Here is a 12,566-nt window from a genome sequence, read left to right as displayed (position 1 = left end):
TCTGTAGACAGAATTTCTCAGGCTTTATGAGGCTGTAATTTAACTAAACCATTAAAACTTCTGAATTACTACATTTTAAACTGGTCTATATGCATTTTGGGACCCGAGTCCAATCAGTTTATAGCCAGTGGAAGACGTTGGGTGAATTCACAGCACTTTACACTTTTCCCGAGTTATGTCCTCACTGATTTCAACTGGGACTCAGGGGTTAAACTTACAAAAAATCCCAAACTGTAGCTTGAGATAAATAGCTGAATTTGGTGACTCTCTCAGTAATGACCGTGGCGGTGTTTCACATGTTGGAGGACCCTGCCAAATTATGCCCAATGGTTTGGCTTCAGTTGTCCCAATCCTTGCCTTTCCACAGAAAAATAAGCACATCTTCCACTTTGAATATTTGGAAATGAACCCGGTGCTGTATCACACAGTAATGTATTGAGCATCATCCTAAAATCACAGACTAAGATCTACTGAATCTCTATAATAAGACAGACTTGGGTGACTGTGAGTAATTCAGTACGTCATCACATTGTTTCAGAACAGAAGAGCTCAGTAATGGCTTTTTAAAGCTAAATTAACGGCAAATGCCCACTTACTTTCAAAGTAATACACTTCTGAATATAATTGGTTGATAACCCCCTAAAGGGAATTTAACTGGCATTTAGCACTTACGTCCTTGAGCCAGTTTAACTGTCATTATCCTGATATAGTGGGGGTGAAATCTCTTGTTTCGGCGGTAATTATGTGCAGTTTACACATCAGCGGGTGACCGATCAGCAGCACCCTCCTCTCCACAGAGGAAGCCTCCACCATTATCAGTAAGGGGCGCAAGACTCCCGCCTGGAGTGAGTAAGACGGCTGCCGGTTGGCTCAGATGATTGTACCAAAAAGAAGAGACCCACGTGTGCCATCACGTGAGAGATACGTGGTTGGGAACCTGGACCTCTTTTGACAAGCGCATATTGCACACGCATGATGTCACATACAACATGCCTTCAAAGGGCAACAGTCGCATTTTATTATTGTTAGGATTAAAGCAGATCCGTCACTTTTCTCAAACCCTACCCTTTACAGTCCTAAATACATATAATGGTGTTTACAGATTAAAATAACATATCTATGTATATATATATATATATATATATATACCCGTTAATAACCGGTTATTTATATACCTTGAAAGCAGCCTTAACTTCTCAGGGTCTGCAGATTATTTCTCCCCAATAAGTATTGTCTCCCCTAGTGATAAATTGCTAATTGTGTGTGATTGGTTCAGGCAGTCTGTGTAAGGCTTGGTGGGCAGAAGGTAATCCTGGCGCTTCTTGTCACTAATCACAGCCTCTCTGAGGTAAAACAGAGCTTTATTTGTCGCCAAGGCAGTTATTCGCAGCCCGAAGCCAATCGCCCTGTCCAACCCTGTCACACATAGACTCAGACAGGACCGCGCATTCCGCGTCCACGAAACAGATTCGCGAACTCGCCTAGTCCCGCCCTCTCTGCCAGCTCTCCCCCTACCGCCTGTGGACGGATGTGACGTATGCGTCTGCGCGTCAGAGGTTCCGTGGAACCGGAAGTCGGGACGTGGCCGGCGCTGTGTGAGGAGGAGGATGGCGGTGGTGAGCAGCGCAGAGCGCCTAGAGGTGTCGATAGACGGCCTGACACTGACTCCTGATCCGGAGGAGCTGGCTCGCCCAGCGGTCGGGGAGGGGGTAGCCATGAGTTGTGAACCCGAGGAAGAGGAGAGCCAGGCCCTGACCATGGAGCAGCGCTGGGGCTTCAGCCTGGAAGAGCTGTATGGACTGGCCCTCAAATTCTTCAAAGGTAACGCTGCGAGGATTGTGGGGCTGTCAGGGCAGGAGGGCGGACTGTGCGATGCTGAGGGGTAGGTCGGGGTGTCTCTGTATCCTATGCTGGGAGTTTCTCGGTGCCCGAACCACACCTCCTAAATGTTCTGGGCACAGGTGTCTCCTGTCACTCCCCCACAATGACATTTGGTACCTGCCGTTACCCTACGTCTCTATAAATTACATGGAAGGAGTTACATATCCTTCCCCGGAAGGATATGGGGCGCAGGGCAATCCCCATTAGGATATGGGGCGCAGGGCAATCCCCGTTAGGATATGGGGCGCAGGGCAATCCCCGTTAGGATATGGGGCGCAGGGCAATCCCCGTTAGGATATGGGGCGCAGGGCAATCCCCGTTAGGATATGGGGCGCAGGGCAATCCCCGTTAGGATATGGGGCGCCGGTCGCTTTCCCACGGCTCCCCAAAATGTCACGGGGGGGAGGCTCCTTCTGTAGCCTTCTTGACGGGATCAGAAGTTTCCTCAGTTGCACGTTCCTGGGGTGCTTTATGTCACGTCCTAAATGACATGGAGGTAGCTGCTTACCGGATCCCTTTACCCCGCGCTCAGCTGGGTCGTGGATACAGGTTGCTTTTCTCCACCCCCTGTTGTCCGTCGTTACCTTCGTATGACAATGGATGTTTTGTCTCTTCTAGGTGGTTTCTTTACGGTTGCCTTGGATTAACTTCCATCCGCTGTTACTTTCCCCGTGTGATTGCAATAAACGTTAGCACGTTCTGCTCTTTAATCGATCTGCAGTCTCTATTATAAAGAGATTCTGAAAACAAAACCATTTTAAAGTTTCACATTTCTCCTTTTGAAAATACTTGGGGGGGGGGATTCTGTAGCGCCCCAGCGCATGCATGATTTCAATGGCAGTGCCTTCGTACACAGATCCTAAACTCCTCCTTCACAGGTGTGCCCACCCTAGCCTCACCGATGGGTGCCCGTGCCATATTAACGCATACGGCCCACTGGCCCCAGTTTCAACCCAGCCGCTCGGGACTGTGCTTTGTTATTGTGTTCTGTCTGCTGTGTTTCAGTGAGTCTTCGCTATGGCATCACGCCGCGTTCCTCGCTATATCATCACACCGCGTTCCTCGCTATATCATCACACCGCGTTCCTCGCTATATCATCACGCCGCGTTCCTCGCTATATCATCACACCGCGTTCCTCGCTATATCATCACGCCGCGTTCCTCGCTATATCATCACGCCACGTTCCTCGCTATATCATCACCCCGCGTTCCTCGCTATATCATCACCCCGCGTTCCTCGCTATATCATCACCCCGCGTTCCTCGCTATATCATCACCCCGCGTTCCTCGCTATATCATCACCCCGCGTTCCTCGCTATATCATCACCCCGCGTTCCTCGCTATATCATCACGCCGCGTTCCTCGCTATATCATCACCCCGCGTTCCTCTCTATATCATCACCCCGCGTTCCTGGCTATATCATCACCCCGCGTTCCTCGCTATATCATCACCCCGCGTTCCTCTCTATATCATCACCCCGCGTTCCTGGCTATATCATCACCCCGCGTTCCTGGCTATATCATCACCCCGCGTTCCTGGCTATATCATCGCGCCGCGTTCCTGGCTATATCATCGCGCCGCGTTCCTCGCTATATCATCACCCCGCGTTCCTCGCTATATCTTCACACCGCGTTCCTCGCTATATCATCTTCGTCCTCATTCCAATTGTACTCTTTGTCCGCCTCGTTGAGGAGAAAATAAAATAAAGCGCTGCGGTTTCCGTCTTCATCGGAACGTTTTTTTCCCCGCAAACAGAAAAAGTCTGGCATCTGGAAAATGATTTCGTCGGGACTTCTCCCCGTAGAGCTCGTGTTTCCGGATTTGTTCTTCTCCGTGGAGTTTCTATGTTATCGCTCGCTATTGCAGTAGGTTCTCTGCGTTGCTATATGGATGCTTTCTGTTTATTCTATCTATAATAATGGTGCGCGCCGGTTGGTTTGTCCGTCACAGCGGGAGATGAATTGGGTTTTATTTGATGATACAATTAATTGGGGGTCCTTTAGGTTTCTTTGCTGCGGTCTTCCATGATAGACAATAGAAGCCATTGGCCTTTACCGCTACACGCGTGAATTCATCATAAACGGGACCGTGGAACCCAGAGATTTGGGAATCAATTGATCCCAAGTGCAGTTTTATATTTAGTTCTATGAATACGTTCTTTCCTAGCTCCTCTAATTGTATCTCCGGCTCCTAAAGTCTACGTACATCTTTCCATTTAAATAATATCCTCTCCGACGCTACTAAGTAGGCCCTATTCAGACGTTATCTTTAGCGCTCCTCGGGGTGCTGAACGCAAAGAAATCTGGTTTGTGTGTAAAATTCTTATCAAACTAATAACTAAAGAAAACGTGATGCCTGCATCTTCCGTATGCGTTACACTTGTGTGTGATATACGATTTTGTTTCGCCATAGTATCCTGGTGTGTGTGTGTGTGTTCACCTAATATGCAAAAGTGTGACACATTGTATACTATCGTTCAAAAGTTTGGGGTCTATTAGAAATTTCCTATTTTTTTTATAGTAGTTTTTTTATATTAAAATAACAAGAAATGGATCCGAAATCCAGCACAGACGGGGTTAATGCTGAAAATGACTATTTAAGCTGGAATTTTTTTTAATGGAATATCTTGATAGGCCTACAGAGGCCCTTTATCACTCCCATCACTCCTGTGTTCCAGTGGTCCTTTATCACTCCCATCTCTTCTGTGTTCCAATGGCCCTTTATCACTCCCATCACTCCTGGGTTCCAATGGCCCTTTATCACTCCCATCACTCCTGTGTTCCAATGGCCCTTTATCACTCCCATCACTCCTGTGTTCCAGTGGCCCTTTATCACTCCCATCTCTTCTGTGTTCCAATGGCCCTTTATCACTCCCATCACTCCTGGGTTCCAATGGCCCTTTATCACTCCCATCACTCCTGTGTTCCAATGGCCCTTTATCACTCCCATCACTCCTGGGTTCCAGTGGCCCTTTATCACTCCCATCTCTTCTGTGTTCCAATGGCCCTTTATCACTCCCATCACTCCTGTGTTCCAATGGCCCTTTATCACTCCCATCACTACTGTGTTCCAATGGCCCTTTATCACTCCCATCACTCCTGTGTTCCAATGACCCTTTATCACTCCCATCACTCCTGTGTTCCAATGGCCCTTTATCACTCCCTTCACTCCTGGGTTCCAATGGCCCTTTATCACTCCCATCACTCCTGTGTTCCACTGGCCCGTTATCACTCCCATCACTCCTGGGTTCCACTGGCCCGTTATCACTCCCATCACTCCTGGGTTCCAATGGCACGTTGTGTTCGCTGATCCACATTTCAGTTTAAAAGGATAATTGATGGTTAGAAACCCTTTTGCTATTATGTTCCAGCCAGAAATGTCCTTGTTATCCATGAAAAACAGCTGAGGGACCTCAAACTTTAGAACGGTAATTTATATATTGATCTTGATTCAGGCTAGTGAATGTTTATACCAAACCTTACACTTTGCTGGATGGTGTCGGTTCCGGGTCTTTCCGATACGGCTTTTTGGGCGCCACTTCTAAACGTGTTAAATGTAGAGGAGTAGGTGGAGAGTTTGGTTCTTAAATTCTACAAATGTGTGCGTTGGGCTCTGATAATCGAGTAGTAGAAACCTTTGCCTGTTCGGATCGGAGTTTATTGGTGTCTTATAACTTGACGCTCTGGGCCTGAACTTGAAATAGGGATTTACCTTTTTAGAAACCACCCTTTTTTTCTGTTTTTCTATAAGAAGTAATGTAATTGTCGCTGTGATGTATAATTGAATCTGTGTAGTTACTGAATGCCGAGCATGCGCTGGGCCGGTGCAGGAAACGGTTACGAGACGTCAGATCATCTGCTGTCTCCATGTGACTGCACCTCGTTACTGAAGATTAAACGCCTCCCGTGTTTAGTGAAGCTCGCGTGTAAACATGAAATGGTTAAATATGATGGATTCTTTATTGCAGCCGTTGTTGTTATCCTCAGGCAGGCTGGAGAGATGTCTATTATCTTCACAAATTATACAGAACCACAAATCGTATGCTGCGTCTCTATACTGCACCTTCATGCTTAGCTGTCAAATGCACAATTGCTGCTGTCCCCTGCTGTCTCTAACCTACCTCTCTCGCTTTTGCAATGCACAATGTCCCTCCTCTCTTGCCTCTGTCCTGCCCTCCCTTCCCCTCTTGCCTCTGTCCTGCCCTCCCTTCCCCTCTTGCCTCTGTCCTGCCCTCCCTTCCCCTCTTGCCTCTGTCCTGCCCTCCCTCCTCTCTTGCCTCTGTCCTGCCCTCCCTTCCCCTCTTTCCTCTGTCCTGCCCTCCCTTCCCCTCTTTCCTCTGTCCTGCCCTCCCTTCCCCTCTTTCCTCTGTCCTGCCCTCCCTTCCCCTCTTTCCTCTGTCCTGCCCTCCTTTCCCCTCTTGCCTCTGTCCTGCCCTCCCTTCCCCTCTTGCCTCTGTCCTGCCCTCCCTTCCCCTCTTGCCTCTGTCCTGCCTGTACCCCTTGCCTATATTCTCCCGGTCTTTATTTCCTCCTTTTTCACATGGGTTTTCCCCTTCCTGGATGTGAATTGTTCCTCCCCCTTACACCCCCAACTCATACCATTACCACTCATTTGAAACAAGCATATTTTTCTAGGGGTAAATCCCGATGGCTTGCGCCGTTTGCCCCATCGTTCGGTGTAGAATGCTCTCTTTATGCTCCAGTATTGTCCATAAGCTTACAGTGCAGCTGTGTGCCGATGGGCATCGCTCTCGTGGTCGCTCTGATGTCGTGATGATGCCGCTCTGATGTCGTGGTGGCTCCTTCCGTGGCAGGGAGCGCGAGGGGATCTTATTTCAAGCCTGGTATTCATGCGTCGCTCTTCGTGATTATTTTATGGGTGTTTCTCGTACCGAACATCCTGCATAATTCATTAGGTGCCAAATGACACCAATCGGGCAGCGTTTTGTTACAGTTTGTAAATAAAGGTCGTTGAGACCTTGGTGTTGAGCGTTACATCGACTTCTTAAAATAGGAGAATGAGGAAGGCTGATTAAACCCGCAACGTACCCCCCCCTCGTGCTTGCTTTTAGTTTGGGGAGCAGTAATGTGTTGCTTGAGAACAGATGAATAATATAAATCTATAATTTCAGACTTTTTAACTGTTTTGGTGACGTTTGTGCTTCTTGGACCCAGCGTTGATCCTTTGCTTACAACATTTAACAATTCCCTACTGAGAACATCTGATCTCTGGTACTCTGACCCCATGCGGGTAACCAGATCCACAGACCCCCAGATTTATTTTGGGGGGTTATATCGGTTACTTAATTGTTAGACCCTCGTATGTTTGCTTTTGGGGGATGTATTGAAGTCTTGATGAAGGTGCCGGTCCGTCGCTGCCGTGTTAAATGCCCTTATACTTTAACACAAAGCAAAGTTACGGTATGACCCGTGTTGAAGGTGTTTGATTGTTTTGGTTTTTTTAATATATAGAAAAGGACGGGAAAGCGTTTCACCCGACGTATGAAGAGAAGCTCAAGCTGGTGGCTCTGCACAAACAGGTCCTGCTGGGTCCTTACAACCCAGATACCTGTCCTGAAGTCGGGTTCTTTGATGTTCTGGGCAATGACAGAAGGTAAGAATAGTTTGGTGGGCAAATATCTCCTGCGTGCCACGGCCCCCGGGGGGGGGGAGTTCGGGTATAGACAGACAGAGGCTATCATGAAGATTAAACTTCTTTGCTTGTTGCCAAATCACCAAATGAAATTGAAACAACATCTTGAGTGTCTGCTAGGTCGCTAGATAATGCCTACAGTCCAGCGAGCCCCCGCTCAGACGTTATCCGTGCGTTAATAGTGTTGTATGCACGTTTCTGGGTGTATTCTTTATTAACCCGTTATGTGCGCTGCCCTGTGTTGGAAGGGGATCAGTAGCTAATGTGACCGGGGATTCATAGTCCCGCGCCTTCATTGCCGCTGCCCTGGTTCCTTCCTAACCGTGAGGCTGCCAGGTAGCCGCACTTTTCAATAATTAGGTTAATGTAGAGGTGAGTTTGGCGCTCGCTTATTTACTAAATGCAAAAAGAAAAAAGGTTTGAAATAGCACCACTTTGCAAATGCTCTTCTGATGTAGCTTTAGGATAACAATCTATTTTTCCCTCTTTTTAGGAGGGAGTGGGCCGCCCTGGGGAACATGGACAAGCTGGAGGCCATGGCGGAGTTTGTAACGCTGCTTAACCGATGCTGTCACCTCTTCTCGACATACGTCACTTCGCATAAGATAGAGAAAGAGGAACAAGAGCGCAAGCGGTAACCTGCCAGCTAAATACAATAAACGCGGACAGCATGCCCTATACAGAGATCTGTGAATAAGAATCTCCTAATCGGTTCACAATCTGCTTTAATATTTTCCATTCATACATAATGTATAGCCATTTTACAGATTTAACCCTTTGTTCCAGTTTAATTAAAGGCAGACTGCTTGGAGGACGAGCCGTATCCCGCGTCAGAAACTTCTTTGCTTCGCGTTTTCACATTGCGGCCGTATTGCGGTTTATTAATCCTTGACTTATCTTTCCGGTCTTCGGAACAGGAGAGAGGAAGAGGAGCAAAGGAGACGAGAGGAAGAGGAGCAGCAACGCCTGCAGAGGGAAGAGGAGAAGCGAAGACGAGAAGAGCAGGAGAGACTGAGGCGAGAGGAAGAGGAGCGGTTACGGGCCGAAGATGAGAGGTTCCGCATGGAGCAGCAAAAGTAATTATTACTTACAGGTTTATTCCGGCCCCGTGCATCGGTCCAAAGATGCGGAGTTAGGCTATTCGTACTTCATGAGAAGGGTTTCTGTATCTAGTACATCCTTAAAGTGACCATTTTTAAAGTCGTATTTACATATGGAATATATATATATATGGAGGAATAATCATGCAGGTCATTATATCTCTGTTATAAGCTTGCTGATTGTTGTTGGTTGGTTGGTTCAGGCGTTTGTGGGGTTAGGAGAAAAGAAGGGAACCTTTAAATTAAATGTCTCCAAAGCAATAGAGCTGCCTGCCAAGCATAAAGCACGTGCCCTGCTTCCTTTTAAAGAATAAATCGTGCGTAAAGCGTTCTTCATGTCCGTTGCCGCTTGTGTTCCTGCAGGCAGCAGATAATGGCGGCTTTGAACTCGCAGACGGCGGTGCAGTTCCAGCAGTACGCGGCCCAGCAGTACCCGGGGAACTTCGAGCAGCAGCAGATCCTCATCCGACAGCTGCAGGAGCAGCACTACCAGCAGTACATGCAGCAGCTGTATCAGGTGCAGCTGGCCCAGCAACAGGTACTCCGCTAAGAGTGAGCGAGCACTCGTGCTAACTAGGGCAGGAGCCTGCTGAATAGGCTAATGTGCCATCAAGATCAGGGCAGGGCGTTTCGCGCAGAGAGACGCTGGTAGGTTTGACATGAAGGAAAAAATAGACCTTTTAACAAAACATAAGCAGGGCATTGCTAATTTTAGTTGCGTTTCCAATTATAATTCCATTTTTGAGACTGATTTATTTTCCCATTTGAGGGCTACAGAGCTGCGGATGCGGCTAACTGTTGGGGTTTGGAGATGATTTACCATTCCTGTGTCCTACAAATGATTGTTTTTTGCTACAGGCAGCCCTACAGAAGCAACAAGAAATCATGGCTGCCGGAAGCGGGTCTCCCGTCAACTCTCCCTCCAAGCTGAAAGCTGGAAACATCTCCGTATCGGGAGAGACCCCGTCCATCAACGGACAGAGTCACGGCCACATGGACAGCACTGAAACAGATGTGGGCACAGACGCCCTGGATGATATTCTAGAAAACGGGCCGAAAGGTTTGTTTCTGATTAATGAATTAGGGGCTTATGGTGTTTTTAACGTTCAGTCTGTGAAAGAGAATCCAGAACTGTGATTCCAAAAGCAGCACAGATCTGGCAAGTTTTTAATTAAAATAAAAGCGTTTACATTAGTATTTATATAGCGCCATCATATTCCACGGCGCCGTACTGTAGGATATTGTGTGTAGATAAGTAAAGGGATTTTTTTTTCCGTAGAGTCCGCACCAGTCGTAGCGGCTCCATCCATGTGGACGCGGCCGCAGATAAAAGACTTCAAAGAGAAGATCCGCCAGGACGCGGACTCCGTGATCACCGTGGGCAGAGGCGAAGTGGTCACGGTCCGGGTCCCCACGCACGAGGAAGGCTCCTATCTTTTCTGGGAGTTTGCCACAGATAATTATGACATTGGGTTTGGGGTTTATTTTGAATGGACAGACTCCCCAAACACTTCTGTCAGCGTGCACGTCAGCGAGTCGAGCGACGACGAGGAGGAGGATGAAGGTGGGTATTGGTTTCTTGCCGATGCAGGTTACGTGGAATAGTTTATATTTGCGTACCGTCACTTTAATGTACAATATTATATAGATATATTAAAGTGATAGTTAGAGTTTCACTTCGTGACTTCACGATGCATTAAGAGAAAACCCCAATGAGTCCTTGGTTGGTTTTTGGGAGTTGCCGAGCGTCGGTGTTGGTTAGGTGTGTTATGCCTTGCGAAATGTCTCGGGTCCTCGTGTTTCATCCCAAAATTTTACAAAAACCAGCATTCTGTGTCTGCATGGAGCAGACCCTGATTGTGATGCACCCACCACAGCTCTCCTCAGCTGGTCCTGTATAAGATATCGAGAGATTGCTGTCGCTTCTTGAAAGTCACTCCAGTTGATCTATACATCTATACCTATTTAATCACGCTTTAGTGAAAATACCCCATAAAATTTTGCCGTTTTTCTATATCGACACGACCTTCAAAAGTACTCATTTAGTATCACAACGCATTCTGACCCCGTCCAGTGATTTCGCAGAAGCTGAGCCTGGAATATACTTTGTTCTGTACACGATAGTCCCGCATATTCCAGTGCATTACAGCTGAAACCATCTGCCCAGCAGACATTACTTACACCCGGTGAGCTGCTGCTTGTCGTTGGATATAATTAGGTGTGTTTTACAGAGTCTTTAATAAGCTGTTCCGATGTATGAAGTCCTACAGGGTTCCGTATAAATTCATGAGTTTCTGTCTGGTTGATTTATTTACTTGGAGAAAGTTTTCCAGCGAGTTTTTCGCAGTGACCTTAAGAGCCCAACGTGTCCATAATTTACATCTTTTGACTCGTTCTCTATTTGATTTGCTGCCGTCTAGGCAATCAAGATGCCCTGATATTATACCTTTAAGTGAAAACCCTTTACAGGGGTGTCCAACCTGCGGCCCTCCAGCTGCTGCAGGACTACATCTCCCATAATGCTCTTTCAGCTAAGGGGCTGGCAGAGGAGGATGGGAGATGTAGTCCTGCAGCAGCTGGAGGGCCGCAGGTTGGACAACCCCTGCTTTAGGGAATACCCCAAGGGGAAAATGATCATGGCGGGGTCGTAAAATCAGCGGGGTCAGAACGGTTGGTGCAGTTTCTTAAGTTGTGATCCAGGGCAAGATTTTCTATTAAGATGTAAATTACAACTAAAACCTTTTTATTATTTTTTTATTATTCTAACAGAAAACCCAAACAACGAAGAAAAAGCCAAAAAGAATGCGAACAAGCCTCAGGTGGATGAGATTGTCCCCGTGTACAGACGTGATTGTCATGAAGAAGTGTATGCCGGCAGCCACCAGTACCCCGGCAGGGGGGTCTACCTGCTCAAATTCGATAACTCCTACTCCTTATGGCGGTCAAAATCGGTTTACTACAGAGTGTACTACACGAGATAAAGCGAGCGGAGCGCTGCGCCGGGAGGAACGGGCAGTCGGCGAATCTCATCTTTGCTGAATCTCTTCAGTGTTTTCTCCCCGTCTGTCCTTCTTGCGGCTGCCGGCGGCGACACTTTGCTGCGGTTTGATTGGCGGTGCCAGTTCTTCATACTATAGAGACAGGGGAGACGGGTTCGCTTCCCGGATCTGGCAGCGGGAGGTTTTTTAATTTTTGGGGGGCGTTAAAAGGGGTTTTGGGTTTATTAATGATCCTCCCCCCACTCTGTGTTCACTAATTCATTTCGCCTTCTATAACATAAAAGAAAAAAAAAAAAGGTCATGTAAATGGTGGCTGTCGTGTGGATGAAGGACACGTCTGTTCTCTGGAAGGAAAAGGAAACATCTGTAATCGCTAGCTCTTGGGCTGTGCCGCTGGGGTACGTTGCCAGGGTCCCCTGTGATTACCAGCGGGGTCTCTGTCATCAGGATCCTGAGAAGAGCACCGGACGACAGGCATTGAGGGGACAGAATGTTTTGATCACGCACCGGCCCTGGTCACACATTGATCGGATGGGATCGTCTCTGTAGTTCTTCATGACCCATCTGTGCAAACGAGTTACCCCTGTGGATATCTTTATTAAAAAAAAAAATACCCCCTGCGTCTGGGGCTTTCACATTAGCCGAGTTGTTTCTCTGTAAAACAGGCACTTTCTGCGGGGGGTTTAGCTTTTTCGTTTTGCTCTGAGAAGGAGGCATAAAAGTAGCGGCTGCGCATGCTCTCATAGCCTTAAGCCGCCAGTGTGGGGTGGGGGGGCAGGCTAAATGTTTTGGGAGCGGTAGTAGCTTTACTGCTGAAAGTTTTCTTTCCCTCCTTAGGGGGTTAAAAGGTTTGAAACCTGAAATGTGATGGGCTTTATTGTGCCCCCCCCCTCCCCAGCAGCTGATGGTCTTGTGACTCCTGGCTGGCTGGGT

At 47.7% G+C, this 12,566-nt stretch overlaps 1 protein-coding gene across 1 annotated transcript; it reads left to right on the top strand.

Moving 5' to 3' along the window:
- Window positions 1-1,550: 1,550 nt before the first annotated feature.
- Window positions 1,551-12,270, top strand: ACBD3 (acyl-CoA binding domain containing 3). Its single transcript, XM_053459202.1, has 8 exons — window positions 1,551-1,821; window positions 7,354-7,495; window positions 8,028-8,168; window positions 8,452-8,610; window positions 8,998-9,172; window positions 9,493-9,694; window positions 9,914-10,198; window positions 11,404-12,270. Exons 1-8 carry the CDS (start codon window positions 1,608-1,610, stop codon window positions 11,613-11,615), a joined length of 1,530 nt encoding a protein of 509 aa, XP_053315177.1. The 5' UTR covers window positions 1,551-1,607; the 3' UTR covers window positions 11,616-12,270.
- Window positions 12,271-12,566: the final 296 nt, after the last annotated feature.

This window comes from Spea bombifrons, chromosome 3 (assembly GCF_027358695.1).
Source record: "Spea bombifrons isolate aSpeBom1 chromosome 3, aSpeBom1.2.pri, whole genome shotgun sequence".
Lineage (NCBI taxonomy): Eukaryota > Metazoa > Chordata > Amphibia > Anura > Pelobatidae > Spea > Spea bombifrons.
The sequence above is the reverse complement of the archived record's forward strand: the minus strand, read 5'-3'. Positions and strand labels throughout refer to the sequence as shown.

Coding starts and splice junctions, on each gene's coding strand:
- ACBD3 (XM_053459202.1), top strand. CDS start 1,608: ATGGCGGTGGTGAGCAGCGCAGAGCGCCTAGAGGTGTCGATAGACGGC. Junction 8,611..8,997: donor TTCCGCATGGAGCAGCAAAA/GTAATTATTACT, acceptor GTGTTCCTGCAG/GCAGCAGATAATGGCGGCTT. Junction 9,173..9,492: donor TGCAGCTGGCCCAGCAACAG/GTACTCCGCTAA, acceptor TTTTTGCTACAG/GCAGCCCTACAGAAGCAACA.